The sequence below is a fragment of the Rhinolophus sinicus genome, chromosome 16, assembly GCF_057876585.1.
Source record: "Rhinolophus sinicus isolate RSI-liver-muscle chromosome 16, RSI-T2T, whole genome shotgun sequence".
NCBI classification, from domain to species: Eukaryota; Metazoa; Chordata; class Mammalia; order Chiroptera; family Rhinolophidae; genus Rhinolophus; species Rhinolophus sinicus.
In genome coordinates this window covers 187,587,961-187,608,724 of record NC_142516.1, presented here as the reverse complement: position 1 = coordinate 187,608,724, position 20,764 = coordinate 187,587,961, and the positions used below count along the sequence as shown (strand labels likewise).

Below are 20,764 nucleotides of genomic sequence, written 5' to 3'. Positions count from 1 at the left end.
GCTTTCTCAAAAATCAGGAAGAGAGACTGGCTGCCAAAACTTCATCTATGGGCTCAGAGCGTCCTGGGGGCAGGGACCTGAGGCTTCTCTAGGGAAGGGGAAGGCAAAAGGCACAATCCAAAACACAAAGAGCATCCAAGCTTTCAGACACTCACACAGCTGTGCAAACAAATGCCAAGTAACATCCCAGTTGGTATTCTGCCTCCCGTGTGACATTTCCCCCCACTCCTTCCCACTTAGCCTGTAACCAAGGCTCATTCTAAGCTGATTACGCTTGAGAAATATTTCCGCACTCTGTGCCGTTCATGACAGCCATGTGTACCCAGAATCTCCGCCATTGAGGAGCTGGCTGGTAAGGGTTCCACTAGGTTGCAAAGGTGGGCAAAGAACCACAGGAGAAAGCTTCCCAAAAGGGTGTGGGGTGCCTGTGGCTGGATGCCCTCACTGGAGTTTGTATCTGGCATCCTGCTCTTGCTTCACCCCACCCACTCCTCGGTAGGCTAGGTCACTCTTCCATTCCATTCACAGTGCTAGCAAACAAAACAAATAACATTTGGTGCAAATGGGCTGTGACGAGCTCATTCTCAAGTCCCAATATTGCTTCTAATGTACAAACAGTAAACCTCAGCTCTCTGCCAGGTAAAATAGTTCAGTCCTTTCCCGCAAGGGTTTTGCTTCCTGGCATTGCTTGGGGTTAAATTATCATGCTCTCTTCAAGGCATCCAAACTGAGAACTTCAAACCTGCCATGTCAAAGGCCTTCTCGTGTCTAAATAAGCCTGGGAAGCTCACTCCTGGCACAGCTCCCTCTGGAGACCACCTTCATCTGGAAACACAACTGTCCAAGCCATTGAAATGCCAGGATGACATGCTTTGTGTACTGACACAAGCGGGGGTTAAGGGCTTGATTATTTTGAAAGCTGTGCCTTTGTGTGGCTTCCAGGGTAAGTCACTGTGAGTGAGACTATTGGAAATTATCCTACTCAGTGCAGAGAGATTTTGAGTGCTTCTGTCCAGTTCACAGACAAGGCTGTCTTTCCAAGTTATTTCCAAACGAAACCCTCGCTGGGATACGCACAAGCCATAGAGCACTCAAGCGGCGTGAGCTGCACTCAGAGCCAGCCTTGCAGTTGGACCTCCCAGTCCTGTCCCAGCCCCCAAGATGGCCCTCGTTGGATTTATTTTGAAAGGTTTGGGGATTAGCGCAGGTGTCCAGGTTGAAGGCCAGGTAGAGGCCAGCAGGAAAGCGCTGAGTCACTGCCACGTGCTGTCCCTTTACTCCTGAGCACTGGCTGGAAAGAAAGCTGGGACCAAATGCACCATCAGCCCAACTTTACACCATGGAAAAGACTCAGCAGCCTCTAGAACTGTCTACACTGTGTAGCAGGGCAGGTAAACATGGACTGAGTCTCCGCTTTTAAAGGTAATTCACATTCCTTTTAGGTTGAAGAAAGATTTTGAAAAATTCAAGAAAATAATCCTGTGGACTATGAAGAAACGTGAACGTAAGGAGACTGCTCCACCATGTTCCACCTGTGACTGGCTGCCCTGTGTGTGTCTCGCTGACTCTCACCTCTGCCACGTCTGTAAAGGAGGCAGAAATGCTTGCTCTCTCACTTGAACACGTACCGGTCCTAGTAAGGTCCTAGCTGCCAGGGATAAAATAGGGAGCAAGATGGACACAGTCTGGGGTCTCAGAGCAGGATTATTGTTTGGTTGGGGGGGGCAGGTGGAGGGGGTGGTGAGAATAGACAGAGCAGAGAATTCGCATATAGACCGGTTAAGTGATGTGGTGGGGAGGGGGTGCTGTGGGACCACACAGGAAGGGATCTAACCTAGATTTCAGGCTCCAAGAAGTCACTGTTAATGCAAGGCCTGGGAAAGAATAGCCCCTTTACCAGATACTGAAGGCATTTGAGGTCCAGCTACTGTATTTCCCCGAAAATAAGACCTAGCCAGACCATGAGCTCTAATGTGTCTTTTGGAGCAAACATTAATATAAGACCCGGTATTCTATTATATTATATTAATTATATTATATTAATTATATAAGACCCAGTCTTGTATTAAAACAAGACTTGTATTAAAACAAGACTGGGTCTTATATTAATTTTTGCTCCAAAAGATGCATTAGAGCTGATGGTCCAGCTAGGTCTTATTTTGGGGGAAACACGGTATTAAGATTCGCCAATCGTGGGGGTTGCCAGTTTTGGGGATCTAAGTATGGAAGGCTTGAGCCAAGAGCCTAAGCCATCAGGCCACTTAATTCGGAAACTCAAAACCACCATATGGAATACTTTCCGATTACTAGAGCCAAGTAACAGAAATGGCAACAACCCCAATGGCAGACGTAAGTAATTGATCACAGCGCTTTTTCTCACTGAGTCAAGACACAGCCACAGGTTCCCTCTTGAGGACGTGCTCCTGCCCCCCGATACCAATCTATACCCCTGACCTAACTCTTATGGAGTAATTGCTGTGAGCTAGGTACCTTCACATATGCTATCCGCTCCAGATTAACTTTCATAATCGTGTGAAGTAGCATAAAAGGACTTACCAGAGATCACCCAGCCGCTGTGCAACACGAGCCAGACTCCTGCCCAGGCCCTCTCAGACCAAACCCAGGGCTCATCCGCTTGGCACATTCAATGGGCAGTAAAAAGCTCGTGTGTCTGAAGAAGAAACGGTGGGGCCTTCTCAGAGCAGGTCTCACGTCCTTCAGTGGGGCAAGGAAGCGGGAAGAAGAAGGAACCGCCACCTTCTTTCCACAGTGGGAGGGCCGGGCATCCCCCAAGACTCATACAGTGGGGTACCCCAAACAAGACAGGGGCTCAGATGCTCAGCAACCAAAGGCAAAACCAATGTCTATTGCACTTAGCATGCCACACCTGTCTACTTCTCGTATTTCTGTGCCCTCTGGCTGCACATACCTGTGACAATTGGCACTCAGTACGTGTTTACTGATGAATGCGGGCATGCATGATTTGGGTTCCTGTTGGGAATTAAGACCTTTCAGAACTCTGCGGTCACAGAGCCAGGGTAGGACTTCCAATTGAAGGATGAACTTTTGTTTAATAGGAATGGCCGCATTCCCCACCCCCTCCTGCCCACGTTTCTCCCTTGGCTGACTGTCCCCAATGGTGGGACAACTAAGCTCTCTTAACTGACAGCCGCCTAACCTGGTTGCCAGGGGACCCGGGGCCACCGCTTCCGGTGGAGAGCTTCAGGGCTGATTCACGCTGGAAGCTCCTCCCAGGGCCGCTCCCGGATGTCAGGCATCCACCAAGGGTCACTTGGAGGGGAGACTGTTCCTCAGGTACCCTTAGTTCCAAAATCCAATTGTTAAAAAAATGGACAAAAGAGAAGATAAAAAGAAACTGTTGTTGTTAAGAAAAGTAATGCTTTAAGAACTTAAATTATGCTTTGAATGTTTTAAGAAGACCCAATGAGAAAATAGTTTTTTTAAAACACAATGCTTGAAACTAAATGTTCACCAAACATACATAAAAGATTGGGGAAGATAGAGAGAAATTTTAAAACTGTAATTCTATGCCCAGACTATTTAGAAGTTGCCAAAATTGAAATTATAAGTAATAAATTATGAATGTGGTCTGAGCAAAAATTATCATCAGATCCACACACAAAGAAAAGAACTTGCCCTACATTTCATGTGGTGTGTGAAGACACATTTATGTTTCAAGTTAAAATAACATGTTTAAGGGATGTTTCCTTTTTTAACGACTCCCCATTTTAGCTGATTTTTTCAATTACCTGAATTAGCAGCCATGCACATTACTGGCCTGTGGCTGGCGTGTCACACCTCACCTCCCCCCGTCTGGGCTGGGTGGTCTCCACCGTGGTATCTCGCATCTAGCACCGAGCTGGCACATCATAGGCCTTTGGTAAATACGTGTTAAATGAATGAATGAAAAATGTGAGAGCTAGAAAGTCAACCCCCACCGTTCTCTCTTCAAAGGCTTGCTGTTTCCTGGCAGCCTTCCTTCCTTAGGGGAACAAGGCCAATATCCCAAACCCCTAAACTTTGTTTGGTGCCTTGACAGAAATAGATCTAAGTTTTCTTTCTCTTTTCTACCAAAGACTTACTCAACCCCAAAGCTTCAGACACGTGTACTTTCACGTTTCATTTACAAAATCAATCTCCACAAGTCGAGGAGCCTAAGGTAGAAGAAGTCAAAGGACCTTGTCATGTTGTTCATCATGAGAAGAAATTAGAAATCGATACAAAATGGACGAAGAGCAAGGTTAAGGTAAGCGTGGCAGTGCATTGGTGTTTTGTCTTTGTGCTCAGGTGAGACACAGACCCGTGCACCACCAGGAAGCTGTCGGAACCAATACACAATGTGCATCCAGACAAGAAAAACATGTCCTATATAAAGAGGCACCCCCTATATAAGTGTGTGGATTACCACAGACTGACCGGGCTTCTGCTGGGGTTCATGGAGGCACTTGTCCCTACAGGGTGTGCATTTGGCAATTGCATGGGATTGGGAGTACAGGAAGTATGCATTTTAATATTCACGTCCCATTCCTAATAAATTTAAAATCTATGTCAAAAATCGACCACATGGTTAATGGATAAATAAACTGTACTAGAAAGCGATGAGCTATCAAGCCATGAGAAAACATGGAGGAGTCTTAGATTCATATTACTAAGTTAAGGAAACCAATCTGAAAAGACTATATACTGCATGAACACAGCTGATTGGGGTGCCAACCCACCACGTGGTCAAAAATCAAGTATAACTTAAGTTGGCCCTCCACATACAAAGATTCACAACTGCAGGTGAAAAATACATTTGACCTGTGAACAACATGACTTTGAGCATGTGGGTCTGCCTACGGTATATGCGGGTAAATGGACCTACGCAGTTCAAACCTGTGTCGTTCAAAGGTCAACTGTATAACATCCAGGAAAAGGTAAAACGGTGGAGACACTAAAAGGATCAGTGGTTGCCAGGGGCTTGTGGTGCAGGGAGGGATGAGTATGGGGAGCACGGAGGAGTTTTAGGGCAGTGAAACTACTCTGAGTGATACTGTAAGTGAATGTATGTCATCATACATTTGTCCGCACCCATAGTATGTACGGCACCCAGGGTGAACCCTAGGACTCTGGGTGGTAACGACGTGCCCGTGGGGGTTCCCTGACTGCATGAACGTACACTGCAGATGTCAATAGTGGATGTGCATGTATGTGGGGACAGGAGGGACAGGAAATCTCTGTGCTTTCTGCTCAAATTTGCTGTGACCTGCTCTAAACAATAAAGCTCTAAACAATAAAGCTCTAAAAAGAATCAATCACAGTACTCGTATGAAGATGGAGACTATGAAGTCAGAAATGAAAACTTGTCTCAGAATATTCGCGTCATCACATGAGTTGAAAATCAGGTCTGAAGCTCAAAGAGGGAGTTAGAAAGACGTGGTAGACGTCACGCCTTCACGTCTCTGTAATACATACTGAGAACCTACTAGGCCAGGTTCTCTTCTAGGTGCTGGATATATGAAGGTAAACAGGACAAAGCCCTGTGCCCACAGAACTCAGATTCCGGGTGAGGATACAGCCAATATACTAACACACTGATGGGTGCTGGGCCAGGGAGTGCTCGGTGCCCTGCGGGACAGGGCAGCATAATGGGCCCTTGGGTTGTGGGGGTGGGGGAGGAGCTGCTGAAACACACGTCGGGCAATGGGGGAGAGCCAGTGGGCCCAGGCGTGCACGAAAGGAGGGAGTGAGCCATGTAGACACCTGACAGGAGGGCCTTCTGACGGAGCAAACAAGTGCAAAGGCCCTGAGGCCTGTCTCAAGGGCAGCTGTGAGTGAGAGCAGAACAGGGTGTGAATGCAGGTGCCCAGGTCAGAAAAGCTTTGTGGGTCATTGGAAGACTCTGGATCTTATCCTAAGGATAAGGTGAAGCCATTGGAGGGTCTAGAGCAGGAGAGGAACATCTGACACATGCTCTAGAAGAATCTTTCTAGCTGCAGTATGGAGAATAGGTTGACGGGGGCAAGAAGTAAGGCAAGTACTGTTGGGCGCCAGCACATAAATTCAGGTGAGCGGTGCTGGGCATCTCCACTAAGTGTTGGCAGCAGACGGGGTGCAAAGCAGTCTGATCTGGGATATTTTTTGAAGGGAGAATCCAAAGGGCTTCCTGTTGAATTGGAAGTGGAGTGTGAAAGAAAGAGAAGACAAAAGAATGACTCTAAGAATTTTGACAACTGAGTGACTGAGCAAATGCTATGCTATCATCAACTAAATTGGAGAACACAGGAGATGAATGCAAAGTAACATTTGTGTCACACCATGCAGGTTACAAAGCACTTCTACATATCATGTAAATGTAGCTTTTCCCAGCAAGTCCTACAGGATACATGTGGTATTAGATTGGTGCAAAAGTAATTGCGGCTTTTGCAATTCCAGTAGTCCCTTGGTTTTCAAACGTCTCCATTGATGAACATTTTGGTTTATGCACACCATAAACCGGAAGTCAATGCTTCGGTTTTCGAACAGGACTCAGAAGTCGAACATGTCTCACGGCTTCCACTGAGTGCAAGATCCTGAGGCCTAGCTGTCGGCTGTTTTTGAACATTTCAGAACTCGTGGATTACGTTTGAAAACCAAGGTACCACTGTTTTTTTAACCTTTTAAACCACAATTACTTTTGCACCAACCTAATAATATCCTCTCTCTACAGCTGAAGAAAGTGAGACCCAGAAAAACCTAAGTGACTCTCTCAGGACACAGCCTGTATCGGTCACATCAACCCTCATTAGCTGCTGAAACAAACGATTCCCAAAGCTAAGAGCTTATTAACCAGATGTGAGTTCTTGGCCAACTCATGTCTGACTTGCGTCTTGTCGCTCTCTGAGTGGCTCTCTTACAGGGGGGCTCTCAGGCATTGGGGGTCTTTCATCATGGATCTCTACCATCTTGGAGAGAGGAAACCAAAGCTTAAATTCCATTAACAAAAATGAGTCACGTGGCCCCACCTAGAAGCAAGAGGGCTGAGAAATATACTCCTGCTGTGTGTCCAGAGCCAAATGGAAAGTGTTTGCTCTAAGAAGAAAAGCAATCAAACATCTGAAAGTGAGGAGGGTGGCCTCACTTGTGGCAAAAATGTTAAGGGAACCAGAAATTGACACTGTCAACTGAGGTAGGGACTCTTCCGGCCTCCAGAGAAGGAACGGGATGTTCAGTAGCCCTCCATCTCGTGGGCCTGCGGGTACAAGGGAGGGCAGTGGGCCCAATCAGAATTCCTGGGGACAGAGGAACTAAGGGACAGCAGGGGGGTTGTAACAGACTGTGAATGGTGAGAGCATTGAAAGCCTAAGAGAAGGCCTCCAGCTTTCTCACCTCCCCGGCGTCTCCCCTAACCCACTAATGAAACCTTACTTGGTTTCTCGCTCCAACCAGGCTGGTGAACTGAGTGTTCTTCCCCACCTCCCTGCCTTGTCCGGCCTCGGAGCTTTTGCCCCCAAACCCACCAGCGAATCTTAAATGTTCTCCCTGCCGCCAAGGGGAAGGTTCTCACCAGATCTCTGAGCAGAGGACCCTTCCTGACCACCATTCCCACCAGGCTGACAGACAGTCACAGGACCTTGTCGCCTCGCGTACTGTTTTCACCCAGACGCCCAGGTTCCTGGCCGTTGAAGCCTGTGCCTCCAGCGGCTTCTCCTCCAACAGCTGCCTTTCTTGCTTTCTTTGTCTTAGATCTCAGCATTTCGTCATAAGTTTTCTTGAACAAAGGGTTCTTCTGACTGTTTACAATAATACTTTGAAAATCACTGGTCTGTCTGGCTTCTAGTCAGAGTCACGTGGAATACTAGATGAATTGAAATGCCTGCTACAAACACCTGGGAAATTCAGATGGCATGTTAAAAAGCATCCCTTTAAATGCAGGGCCGCATGTGTAAGAAAGTAAGGGAATTAATACCAGAAATAGAGAGAAATGAAAAAGCAGAGGAGTGAGAGTGCAAACGAGTGTGGGTGAGCTGGGGGGGGGGGGTGAAGGGGACGGGAGGGGTGGGAGCAGGAGAAGTTGTCCTGAGAACCCAGGAGCTTGGGTTTTAACACCGATAGGAAACAAAGACAACTGGACCATGTGCGTCCTTTTCAAGCACATGCAAAACAGCTGCAATAATTCATCACCCACTAAGCCACAAAACAATCTCAGCAAACACTAAAGCGTTGATAGCATATAGACTATGTCTCTTACCCCAGTGCATGTTAATTAGTAATAATAAGGACATAACTAACAGCAACTGGCACACGGCAAATTTAAAAACACACAGGTAAATAATGTGTGTGTCAAAGAAGAAATCATACTGGAAATTGGAAAATATTTAGAATGGAATAACAGGTAAATAGCTGCACTCATGGGAAACAGCTAAAATAGTATTTTAAGGGAAATGTTATAGCTTTAAATGCTTATATTAAAGAAGAGGGATCAAGAAAGAAGAAAGATGAAAACCAATGAGCTCAACATCCAACTCAACGAACTAGAAAAATAAAACAGCAGTAATAGGAAACCCACAGAAAGTAGCAGTGTATAAACAATAGTGATGAGAACAGAAATCGATGTAACAGGAAAAAAAGAAAGAAGAAACAAACCAAAAGCTGGCTCCTTGAAAAGATTAATAAAACGGGCCAATCTTCAGGCAAGGTTGATCCACAAAGGAAAAAAGAGACGGTATTAATAACATAGAGAATGGAGACAAGGGCATAACAACTACAAAGGCAGGAGAGGTATTTTTAAATGTTATATGAAAAACATTTTTGATACTAAACTTGAAAATTTACATAAAATAATTTCCTGGAAAAATACAATTCACTCAAACAGATTGAAGAAGAAATAAAAACCCTGAATTGTATCCCCCCCAGAAGGCATGTTTAGGTCCTCAGAATGTGACCTGATGTGGAAAGTTGGTCTTGGAGGATGTCAGTACTTAAGATGAGGGCGCACAGGAGTAGGGTGGGCCCAATCCAATGACCGGCGTTCTTACAAGAAGAGGCCACGTGAAGACACGCAGACACAGGCAGATGGGTGCGGAGGCGGAAGTCATGCAGTGCAAGGCAAGGAGCAGACGGCCGCCTGCACCAGAAGCGGGAGAGAGGCATGAAGACACTCTTTCTCGGGGCCTCCCCGCGGACGCCTTGATTTCGGACTGCTGGCCTCAACTGGGAGAGAATAAACTTCTGGAGTTTTAAATTGCCCAGTTTGTGGTACTTTGTTATGGCAGCCCTAGAAAACGAATACAATCCATAACCACTAGAGTGACTGAAATGATAGTTTAAAATCTGTGCATGCGTGCGCACACACAGTGCGATCCATTTCGGCCTCCTTGTCACATAGACAGGTAAACTGAGGCCCTGAGGTTTCCTGTACAGAGTCTCCAGCAAGCTGGTGGTAGTGATGGGTGGGGTGGCGATGGGTGGTGTGGCAGATGGGCATTCAGAGTAAGGAGATGGGTCCCAAGCACTCTAGTGACGACACCATGTTCTGACTTGGGAAAGCCAACCCCACGCACTTTCATAGGCTTGTGTTTTCTTCCCAGGTGCCTCAAGGTGATGTAAAGTTAATTCTCTACCCCAATGAGAATATCTTCCAAATTCTCTTTCCTGATGGATCAGGCCAGATACAGTATCCACTGGAGCACAAGGACCCTTACGATATGGACACAGATGGTGGCTAAAAAGTCTGTGGTTCAGGGTGGGGCATGGGTTTTACGAAGCCCTGCATCTTCTGCAGCGCTCTGCCTTTCTGAGGGGACCCCAAGGGGTGGCTTGTGCCTTAACCATCTTCTAGTTATCCGTCAGGACACCTGGCTATGCTCATCCTCAGCACGAAAGAGAGGAAGTTCACATACGAGTACATTGTTCTGGAAGACGGCAAAAAAGGGTGTGTCCGGGCTCTCATCAACAACACTGGCCACGCCACCTTCTATGATGAAAACGGAGAGATCTGGTAAGCTGAGTCATGGGTCCCACTCTACCACACGGAGAAGTCTCTCTCTCTCTCTCTCTCTCTCTCTCTCTCTCTCTCTCTCTCTCTCTCTCTCTCTCTCTCTCCCCCCCACCCCCACATGGTGACATGGGAAGATGAGAATCACGATGGACCAGTAAGACAGGCCCCTGGCACTGTCCTCGTCATACTGACGCTTTCCCCACCAGTGAAATAGTAATCACGGTCTCAATGCAGCACGTCTATTGGCTCTGTCTCCTCTACACCTCTTGAACGTGAAACCTCATGAGAATTATGCTAGAAAGAGCCAGGGCCTCTCTGTTCTGGGGGCTTCAGGGAGGACGGCGTGGTGAGTGCCTTGGAGACGTGTAAGTTATATTAAAAAATGTAACTTCTAAATATTTCATCATAACTGAACTTAGTTCTTAAGGTCCCATTTCTGGTAATGTGGAAAACTTCATCCTTACCAATTCAAGGTATTCAATCACTTCAAAAATGTCCCCATCTCTTTGGGGTAAAGACTGTCTTTTCAGGATTTCCCGCTCCCCTTCCGTTCTAAGTGGACATGGAGTGGGAAATGCATACGAGTATTACCATTAATCACCATTACTCTTCCTTTCCTCCTGATAGCCAAAGCCAAACTGGTTTTCTTTCTAATTAAAAAAAAAAAAAAAAAAGATTTTCACTCTCTAGGCCTTGGTTTTTAGGAATATTTTCTCTGCTATGGGTTTTTTCAACACCATTTCCTTGCTAACTATTTGTTCTCAGAGGCATCTACCCTCCTCTTTGTATAAAAAATGATGTCTGAAAGGTGGAAGAAGGTACTGGATACAAGAGGCACCAAGTACCGTGTTTCCCCGAAAATAAGACCCAGCCGGACAATCAGCTCTAATGCATCTTTTGGAGCAAAAATTAATATAAGACCTGGTCTTATTTTACTATAAGATCGGGTATAATATAATATAATATAATATAATATAATATAATATAATAAATATAATACTGGGTCTTTATAATGTAATATAATATAATATAACATAATATATATTAATTATATATAATATAATATATAATATAGTATAATATAATATAATATAATATTATATTATATTATATTATATTATATTAATTATATATAATATAATATATAATATAATATAATACCGGGTCTTATATAAGACCTGGTCTTTAATATAATATAATATAATATAATATAATATAATATAATATAATACCGGGTCTTACATTAGTTTTTGTTCCAAAAGACACATTAAAGCTGATTGTCCCAGCTAGGTCTTATTTTCGGGGAAACACGGTAGTGAGGGCAGGAAACAGCTAATTATCCCAAACAGCATCTGGCTACATACAGCTTGGCTTCTTGACACTTATTTTTACAGCCAGAAGGGAGCTTGGGGCAGTCTACTTTCATTTTCTTGATAAGAAAACTAAGGCTCAGAGAAGGTGATAAGTTGCTTGCCCTGAGCCATACGTGCAATTACAGGCAAGAAGTTTATGGCATTTTGATTTAGCCTGAAATAAAGCATTTTTTAAGCATTACCGAATAAGATTTGCAAGAAAAACCATGTCTTATCCCTGAATCGCAGCCCATCATAACCCGAGGGATAGGACGGTGCTCAGAGCTGGGGAGGGCCTGACCCCCACCCTCCAGATTTTAATTCTGTCAGTCTGGGGTGGGGCCTGGAGGTCCGCATTCTTTGAAAGCTTCCCAGGTGGGTGGCAGGCGGCCAGGTGGGGGACCCCAGGCAGCGTGCCCGCCACGGGCCTTCACGGCTTCAGAAAGCAGCCGGTGCCCAGTGAGCCGGCAGCAACTGCCCACCAGCTCCCCTTCTGCCAGGGCTGGGGCTCCCCTATGGACTGTGAAATAAAGACAGGGGACTCTGAAGGAAATACTTCCATCTCCTCATCGAAATCGACAGCAAGCCGCCCCCAGTCTTCCCTCACGTCAGCAGCCGATGGCTGTTGTGCTGACAACCTAGACCGTTGCCGGGACTCAGAGAAAGCCTCAGCTCCATGAGGAAATGGGCCCAATGTCCTGTCCGGGGAACAACAGTGACCAGGGGTTCCATCTCTCTTCCCCAGGCCTCGGGCGCTAGCCTCGTAGCCAGTTCAGGGTCCAGGAGCCCCGAATTTCTCACCGCCCATCTTTCTCTCAGGACTATCGTCTTCTTGCCTTGAAGTTTTCTGAAACCACTAACCACTTCACCATTCAGGGGTTCTCAAGAGCGGGAGACACCCTAGCAGCTTTCCCTTCTAACGCTAAGCTCTCCTCCACTGCGGAGAGCAGGAGGCTGTGGGGTGTAGAAAGCCAATCAGTTAGGCTCAGACTGGGCCTCGTAAATCCCTGCAAAGGGCGGCAGGCCCAGGCCCAGGACACCCCAAGGGCCTCCACTACTTACCCCACCTGGCCTGGCCCCTCTGCCCCGGCCAAGCAGCCCTTTCAGGCTCAGCTGGACGCCGTCGCCCAGCCTTTCTGTCCTGTCCCTCCGAGGGCAGCTGCTTCTTATCTGGGTCATGTTATAGTTTGGCTTCAACCAAAGCAAAGCAGCTGCTGTGGCATTTCAGGCATCAGAGACCCTGTGAGAGAAGCACTGTGCCTGCGTACCCCCCCACACTCCTCACTCCCAAAGTTCATTCCACAGGGCAGGAGGGGCTTCCCCACCCCCAAGCTGGATCCCCCCCGCCCAGGGACAGCAGCACCAAAGGCTAATGTGATCCCATAGCGGAAAGGCCCCTGAGGGAATTTGTCGTCAGAACCAAAGTCCCATTTCACGGGGAGGACGAGTCTGTGGAAGAGACCCTCCTAGTCACTTGGGAACACAAAGCTGCTCAGCCAGGGCCCACTGACCCTAATCATTGCTAGAAATTTCCACAGCTGCTCCTGCTTCCAGCCCTGCCTCCACGCTGATGCAAACGAGAGCCCCCCCCCCCCCCCGATTGCGCCCCAGCACAGGGAAGGATTTAGAGCCAAGCTGTTGTTCTAAGGACTATTTCTTGGGTCATGTTTTGATTTCTACCTTCTCAGGGAAGGTAGATGGTGTGGTTGTCATTTGCCAGGTGTGTGGAAACTAAACCCCAGCAGTGTCCCAACCTCCAGGCCCCAGACTTGGTGGGGCCTCAGACCAGACCTCCCGCCAGGCTTTAGGGTCCCACACAGTGAGGGGCGTCAGACCTGCCTGAGTCAGGGTCCCTAGTGGGTGGGTCTCCTCACAGAGTGGGGTCTTTACACCCCTGAGAAGGGCCTCCAGATTCAGACATTTCTGGGTATTCTGAACCCCATTTTCTTGAGGAAGCCTTAGCCCAGAGCCAGGTAGCCCCCAGCAGGGGTAGACCTCTAACCCCGGGGAGCAGGGAGGGCCTAGTACAAGAACCCTGATGGGAGCCACATAAAGGGGTAGAGCCAGAGGGATCTGCTCCCCTACAGGATAGAAGATCCTCTCTCTGCCCTCTTGTCCGTCAGTGATAATAAGGAAATTCTACCACTGACCAAGTTATTGCCATGTGTAGGCATTTAATCCTCTCAACAAGCCTGTGAGTAAGCTGTCATTATCTGTATTTTGCAGTTGAAACTGAGACAGAGAGGTTAAGTAACTGGCCCAAGGTCACACAGCTTGCAGGTGGCAGAGCTGGGCTTTGAACCTGGAGACTCTGGCTCCTGAGCCCACATTTTTAATTCATCCCATGCATACAGCCTCTGGTCTAGGTAAAGAGGATGAGGTTGACTTGCTGGGTCCGATGGTGAGGTACTCAGGGGGGTGCATTTTGTTCGAGGGGCAATGGGAGCACAGAAGAAGCCAGGGTTGGGAGTGATGAGGAGACGTTTTCCTGTTGGAGGTGAGCAAGGCTGCCCTTGGCCGGCCTCTCCTCTGAGCTGACCTACAAGCCCCCAGACAGCCCAGAGGACACCTGGCAGGCTCCCCAAAACCTACTTCCTTCCGATTAACCCGGGCCTCAGATTCTCTGCATTCAATGCCCGACAGAAGTCACCGCACAGATTCCAGGGACAGCCCTGGGGGCACTCCGAAAGCAGAAGCCAGGGCCGGCGGGACATGCTGGGGTTAAGATGCCAAGAAAGGGTTCAAAGGAGAGCAGGGGGAGGCCCACCGAGCCAGCACTCACCCGACACCTACTGGTCTGGGTGCCAGGCAGTGCTGGGCGGCAGGAACTCACCAGGGCACCAGACAGACATGGGTCCTGCCCTCTGGGACCACATTTCACACTTACATTTAGCGACGGAGAACAGACGGTGAACAAGCACAGTTCATTCTCATTATTCACGACAGTTCTCTTCTATAAAGCCTCCGTGAACACTGAATTAGTGAGCACTGAACTCACTGCTCCCAGGCGGACAGAGAGAGAGAGAGAGAGAGCCTCACACAGTGACAAACACGAGCAGAGTGGAGGAAACTGTGAGCCGCCTGACGCCTGACACACACATTCCCCACGGAGGCTGAGACGGGGAACTGCCCCTGTTCCGGCCCCTACAGACAGGCCCGGAGGTTGGAAGTGGGAGGCCAGGCCGCTGTCACGCAGGACGGCCAGCTCTGGGGCCAGCAGGAACCTACCGGGATGGGTTGTTTCTAGGATTTAAGATTACCTGCGTGAGCTAGGTACAGCCAAATACATATATTCTCTCCTAGGACACTGGGGTCAGTGCTCACCAGACTATAAAACCTAACTACAGATCATGAATGACAAGAACCAACTGTACATGTTAGTAAAGTACATGGAGGAAACTAACAAGGGGAGAAGGTGGTGACGCGTACAGGGACCCAGAGGGGCTGCTGAGGCCAGAGCCTCTGTGAGGAGGTGATTCTTAAGCTGAGACCTGGAGGAGAAGCAAAAGCCGGCCATGCCAAGCAGGGTGGGAAGCCCGCCCGGGCAGAGGAAACAGCCTGGCAATGGCCTGAGGAGGTGAAGAGCAGGCAGGGACCCTGGCACTGAAAGGACAGCGTGTGAGTGAGGGGCTGAGGGGCCACACCTAGTCTTGGGCTCGCCTTCCTGCTCGGAACTGCTCCCACCTGCCAAGGCTGTGGGAGCCTGTGGCTTGTTCGTGCGCAAAGGAGGAATGAGAAGGGGAGGACAGAGGGGTGGGGAGCAGGCGTGCATCCCCTAGGAGGGGCTCGCCCTTTGCCCCAGGGCCGACGGCGGTGAGTGCCTGACGCGACTTCTTGGTCTAGGTTGAGCCTGAGCCAGAACCTGGGCTACTACTTTGCCAAAGGCAAACCTCAGAAGGCCTGGAACTGGTGGGATCTGAACCTACACGTCCACGCGCCCCCGGTCCAATCCATCTCCTTAAACATCAACCAGTACATCAAGGTCCAAATCAGGAGACAGGATGAGATCATCTTCCGCTTCACCCACCAAACAAAATGCATTTGCTTAAACCTGGGCACCAAGTACAAGGTAAGGTCTCAACTCCCCACACCTCTGCCCAGTGGGCGCCCACCTGCACGCAGGCCACGGCTGGCTTGGACTGGTCCGTGCTCGGGCCCCGGGCTGTGTGGCGTGGGATTCCAGCCCATATTAAAGCAAGGCCGCCTCCACTGACCCGGTGCTTGACCACATGCAAAGGCATTCGTTTCACTTCTAAGCTCTGTGAGATGTGGCTCTGAGGAAACACATCCTCCAATTACTCAGCCATGAGCCAGACAAAACAAAACAAAACAGGAAGATGTCCACATGCGTTATCTCGCCTGACAGAACGCCCGGTCGGATGGCAGGGCCAGAAACAAAGGGGAAATCTGTGACCCCAGGCCTGTCGTTGGTGTCCGCTTCTCTCCTTCCCAAGCATGTTCATCTCCAAACAAATGAGCACCTAGGCCGGGCAACACAGTCTGAGGAGTGATCGTTTCCGGGGCCTGACAACTGGCTTCAAAGAGCAGAAATTTACTGTCTCACCGGCTGGAGTCCAGAAGCCTAAAGGACACGCTCCCTCTGAAGGCCCTGAGTAAAGATCCTTCCTGCCTCTTCCAGCGTCCGGGAGCCCCTCCACACATTCCTTGGCTTGTGGCCCCGTCACTCTGATCAAGCCTCTGTGGTCACATGGCCATCTCCTCTGTGTCTCTCTCCTGTCTTTTACAAGGACACCAGGCATTGGATTTAGGCCCATCCTAAGTCCTCATCCTGAGAGCCTTAACGTAATTACATCTACGAGGATCCTATTTCCAAACACGGTTACACTCATTCACAGGATCCTGGGGAAGGGACATGGCTTCTGGGGGCCACAGTTCCACCCACTACAAATGGCGAGCCTGGACCCTGGAGTTGTCACTGTGCGAGGGCAAGAAGGTGGGTGACGCCCAGCCGGCCCCAGAGTCAAGGAGAGACATAGGGTGTCCTTGGCCCCCCACTGAGATCCACACAAGACCCTGCCTCTGCCCCAGCTCCCCTCCCTCTTCCACGGACCCGCCAGAGAGGCATCCAGGGCCTCTGACAACAGGATTGGCAGGGAGACGCACAGACGGGACCTGTGTCCTGGGCGGGGAGACCGACAGGGAGGCAGGCTGATGAAGGAAGCAGCCACACACAGACTCCAGCAAAAGTAAGCTGCATGGCGAGCATTCAAAAGGAGAAGAGGGAATGTGGAAGGTTTAGGTGGCCAACCACCCCAATTTGCCCAGGACGTGAGACTTTCTGTCCTAAAACTGGGACAGTTCCAAACAGACCCAGACAGCTGGTCACTGCAGGTCCCGTGCCTGGCAAGGCCTGCTCTTTTACAGGCGGAGTAATGAAGCCCAACCTCCTCACCTGCCCTGGATTTCCCAGAGAAGCCAACCCAGTAAAGAGGAAGCACATACGTACAGTGCACCCCGAGTTTCCCATCTGCCCCCTACACAGTGGTGACAAGCTGTGAGGGGGCAGCCAGGGTAGAGAGGGTGTGAGACCTGGGCCACCAGTCTTCGAATGACAGTGGGGTTCCACTGAGGGAGGAGGGTCAGGAAAGGCGGGTGAAGGGCTGACTTCGGGCCCCAAATGAAGCAAATCAGCACCAATGTGACCAGTCAGCGGGGTTCTGCCAGGCCAGGATGCAGGGTGCCCTGAGAAGAACACACCAGCCCCTCCACTTCCTGGGTGACACCTGACAGGCCTCGATCTTTCTGAGCCCATTTCTTTTATAAAATGGGATGCAGCGTATTGTAAGGTTTCCATAGATACTATGTGTGGAATCATTTCATAAGACTGGTATGGTCTGTTATTATGGCCCCCACTCCCACCCCCAGGAGACGCACAGACGGACATGCGTCCTGGGCGGGAGGCCGGGCCGGCCAGCCTTCTGTAGGTTACAGACCAAGGCAGAGCTAGAGGGGGCCTCCCTGAGGGGGTGACTCATCCCAACAACACCCAGACACACTCCAGGGGAGCCGTGGTGGAGGTGGGGCTTGTAGGCAGACCCTGTGGACCGTCACCCCCACCGTAGTGACTCCATGGGGAGAAGCCGGACAGTCCCAGGAGGGCACAGCTTTTGGAACCAGGCCATCCCGGGGCTCAGGGGCTCGCACCCTTCAGTTTGGGGTCAGGCTGGGATGTGGCCCCGTGAGTGCTTGGGCAGTAGCAGGAAGGACGCCGCTGGCAGGGCTGGGAGCCCAGATTTGCCCTGGAGAGTGCCACTCCCAGGGAAGGCTCGGTGGCCACAGGGCCTAAGCCTGGTGCGGGGCCAGATGCTCACCTGGCCTTCCCTGAATGCCCACAGCTCGTAATCCCAGAGGTGCTGAGTGAAATGAAGAAGGCGGCCATCCTGGAGGAGCAGGTCGGCTCAACGGCTCAGAAGACGCGCGTCCTCCTGGGGAAAATGAGTCGGGCCCTCAACTTCCTGCCCGTCTCCGATCTGGAAAACTTCTTAGAGGCCACCAAGATCTTCCTAGAGAACAACGTGAGTCTGAGGGAAAAGTGTTACTTCCTGGGCTAGGCAGTTGTCACCAGGCCCGGGGCTTCTCCAGCGTCTGCGGAGCGTCTCTGGAAGACGGAGGTGGCAGGAGCGCAGTGTAAGACCCCGAAGTCCTGTCTATGTCTTTTGAATGTTGGTTTGTAATCTGGGACCTGTCACAGCAACTTGATCTGGAAAAAAAGTTTTGGGGGGTTCTGGCTGGCCACAGAAAAGACTTAACGGTCAGCCTTGACCTGACAGCATTGGAGACAAGGGCTTTCCTTCCACAGGTAATACATGACCACACCCGTCCTGCTTGCTTGTACTGGTCACTGGAATGCACAAGTTCTTTTGCGGCCTTCCTGTACTTGGGTTGACTCAGGACACAGGTTGTCTCAAAGTCTAGCTCTGCTAAGTGTTGGTTATGTGACATTGAGCAAGGATCTTTATGCCTCAGTTTCCTCACCTGTGAAATGGGTCTAGAAATAGTAGACGAGGAGGCTCTCACTAACCCTGACCTCATAACAAACACCCCCTCCGGGGCTGAGGGAAACCCAGAGAGCAAACCAACACCAGCCTATAGCAGGTCCCCGAAACCAGGAGCCAACTGAAGCCCCAAAAGGACCCCCACTTAACCCCTCTCCAATAGCTGGGACCCTTTTGGTTGCTGGCCAGCTCAAATAGGTAAAGCAAAATGGGGACTGTGTCACCTGGATGGACGATGCAGTGGCTCTCAGAAAGGGTGAAGGGTGGAGGCCTCCAGAAGCCCAGAGGACTTTCACTCTCAACTCTGACACTCGTCTTGGTATGAAGACATGTTTTCTATGCACCTCAGTTCACGGGACTGTCTCCCAATCGCTTTCAAAACACCCCAGTGGCCTCTGATTGGCCTGGCTTCATCAGGCCACTTTGGGGGCAATGAGGGTGGGGTTATGTCTTATAAACACAGCTCCTCGTTAATACCTGAGCATGGAGAGGGGTGGTTGTTTCTAGGACAGGGGGACTCAGGAGCTGGCCAGTGTGCCCTTTATATATTCCTGGGACACAGCCAACCTCCCAGGATGGTCTCAACGGCAGCCTGCACCGAGGCAGCTCAGGAACCCCCTTCTCCAGCTCTGCCCAAAATTAGCTGTTGCCGGCTACAGCAGGGACCCACAAGCCCCACGTTTCGTGGCGCTGCTCTCCTGCTGCTCACACTGCCTGCCTCCACCCTTCACCAAAGGTCCTGTCACCACCCCAAACCCCTGCCCAGAGGCTGAGCAGCCGAGGTGCGGCAGAAGCGGCGAGGCTGGCAGGGCGGGCGTTGCACAGGACTGCCACCATTGGGCTCTCACACCTGGCTGGCGAGGAGCACCACCCGCTGAAACACACGACAGTTACTACCGTGACTGACACAGGTGAGCGCTGTAGAACTGCACCTCCAGAGACCAACCGCAGCGACCTGTGTGCCGTTAGGGCTGCGCCCCTGCTCAGTGGGCACAGAAGCCCCTTTCCTTACCTGGCACTAGACATAGAAGCACCTGCCTCGCACTTGGCAACCAACACGCCCTGCCAAGCGTGTGGCCACGTCTCAGAGCCGGCCCAGATGTTTCTCCCGGGCCTGAAGGCCGTGGAATTGAAGGCACGTGTGCCCTGGAATCAGAGAGCCCCGTGCTGGAGTCTTGGCACCACCGCTTGCTAGCTGTGCCTCGGTTTCCTCGCCTGTAATAGGAGGGGCTACAGTGAAGATTGATGGAGAGGGCACCAGTAAGCCAGGCAGCTCGTCTGGTGTTTAATAGATGTGGGCTCCTACGATCAGCCAGCTCCTCTCCCTGGGCTTTCTCCTTTCGCAGAACCTGAAAGCATGATTCCATTAATGCTGAGATTGTCAACAGGCGGCTTTGGTCAGTCCCCCTTTTTACAATATTTTGTTGCCAACATCTCATAGGCGGGAGCTTTCATATAGGATCTGATTTCCAGCTTCTCTTGTAACTGCTGCTCCGTGCCAGTGTTACGAAAGGCTGGACAGAAATAACAATTCAGGGGCTGTTTTCATAAGGAAGAGTGAATCACCTGGCAGACTGGGAAGGAAGCAATTAAAGCAGCCAGCAAGGTGGCCAGGGACCTATCAAATCTAGACCGTGCACTCTCGGTCAGTTTGCTGCAACTGCTGCAACGAAGGGCAGCTTAAACAACCGAAATTGGTCGACCCACAGTTGTCTCACAGTCTGGATGCGAGAGCCCAAAATCAAGGGCTTCCCTCTGAAGGTGCGAGGGAAAGACGTGTCGTTCCAGGCCCTTCTCCCAGCTTCTCCTGGTGCCGGGGCTTGTGGCAGCACAACTCCCGTCTTCACATGCATTCTTCCTGTGTGTCTGTCCAGTTTCCCCTTTTCATACGACACCAGTCATATTGGTTCAGGCACCCACCCTACTCCAACCTCGTCTTAACTAGTAATTACACCTGCAACAACCTTATTTCCAAATAAGGTCACCAACATCTGCAGTGCTGGGTTAGGACTTCAACCTATGACTTTGGGGGACACAATTCAATCCTCAACACCCTGTGCCTCACACCCTCCCAGGCCCTCAACTTCCTGAGGGGACGAAGTCTCTGATGATTATCATTTTATCTTCAGTGACTTGGCAGGAAAAGGTGCTTCTGGAAATGAGAATAAACTAAATTGGGTTGTTTATCAATACTGACCTGTGGAGTTACACACAAGGGGTCCCTGTTAGGTGACTTCATCAGTGAATGCCCTAAGGGAAACGGGGTCTCGTCTAGCACCCACAGAAATTAACTATGAATTAACTCAGTCATTAATTATGACATGCAACAAATACGAGGTCGGACAATGAAGTTCATGAACTCATCCTAGAAAAAGTGCTACATACCTCATTGCTGAATATCACTACGGTCACCTTCA

The 20,764-nt window shown here is 50.0% G+C and overlaps 1 protein-coding gene across 1 annotated transcript in view; it reads left to right on the top strand.

Annotated features, from left to right (window-relative positions):
- Window positions 1–19,542, top strand: part of ERICH6B (glutamate rich 6B) — a 40,201-nt gene extending 20,659 nt beyond the window's left edge. The window contains exons 6-12 of the mRNA XM_088793447.1: window positions 1,443–1,504; window positions 4,098–4,267; window positions 9,570–9,655; window positions 9,821–9,979; window positions 15,175–15,400; window positions 17,688–17,867; window positions 19,084–19,542. Of these exons, the coding sequence (XP_088649573.1) occupies window positions 1,443–1,504; window positions 4,098–4,267; window positions 9,570–9,655; window positions 9,821–9,979; window positions 15,175–15,400; window positions 17,688–17,867; window positions 19,084–19,542 (1,342 nt within the window). The remainder of the gene's footprint in view (window positions 1–1,442; window positions 1,505–4,097; window positions 4,268–9,569; window positions 9,656–9,820; window positions 9,980–15,174; window positions 15,401–17,687; window positions 17,868–19,083) is intronic.
- The last annotated feature ends 1,222 nt before the right edge of the window (window positions 19,543–20,764 follow it).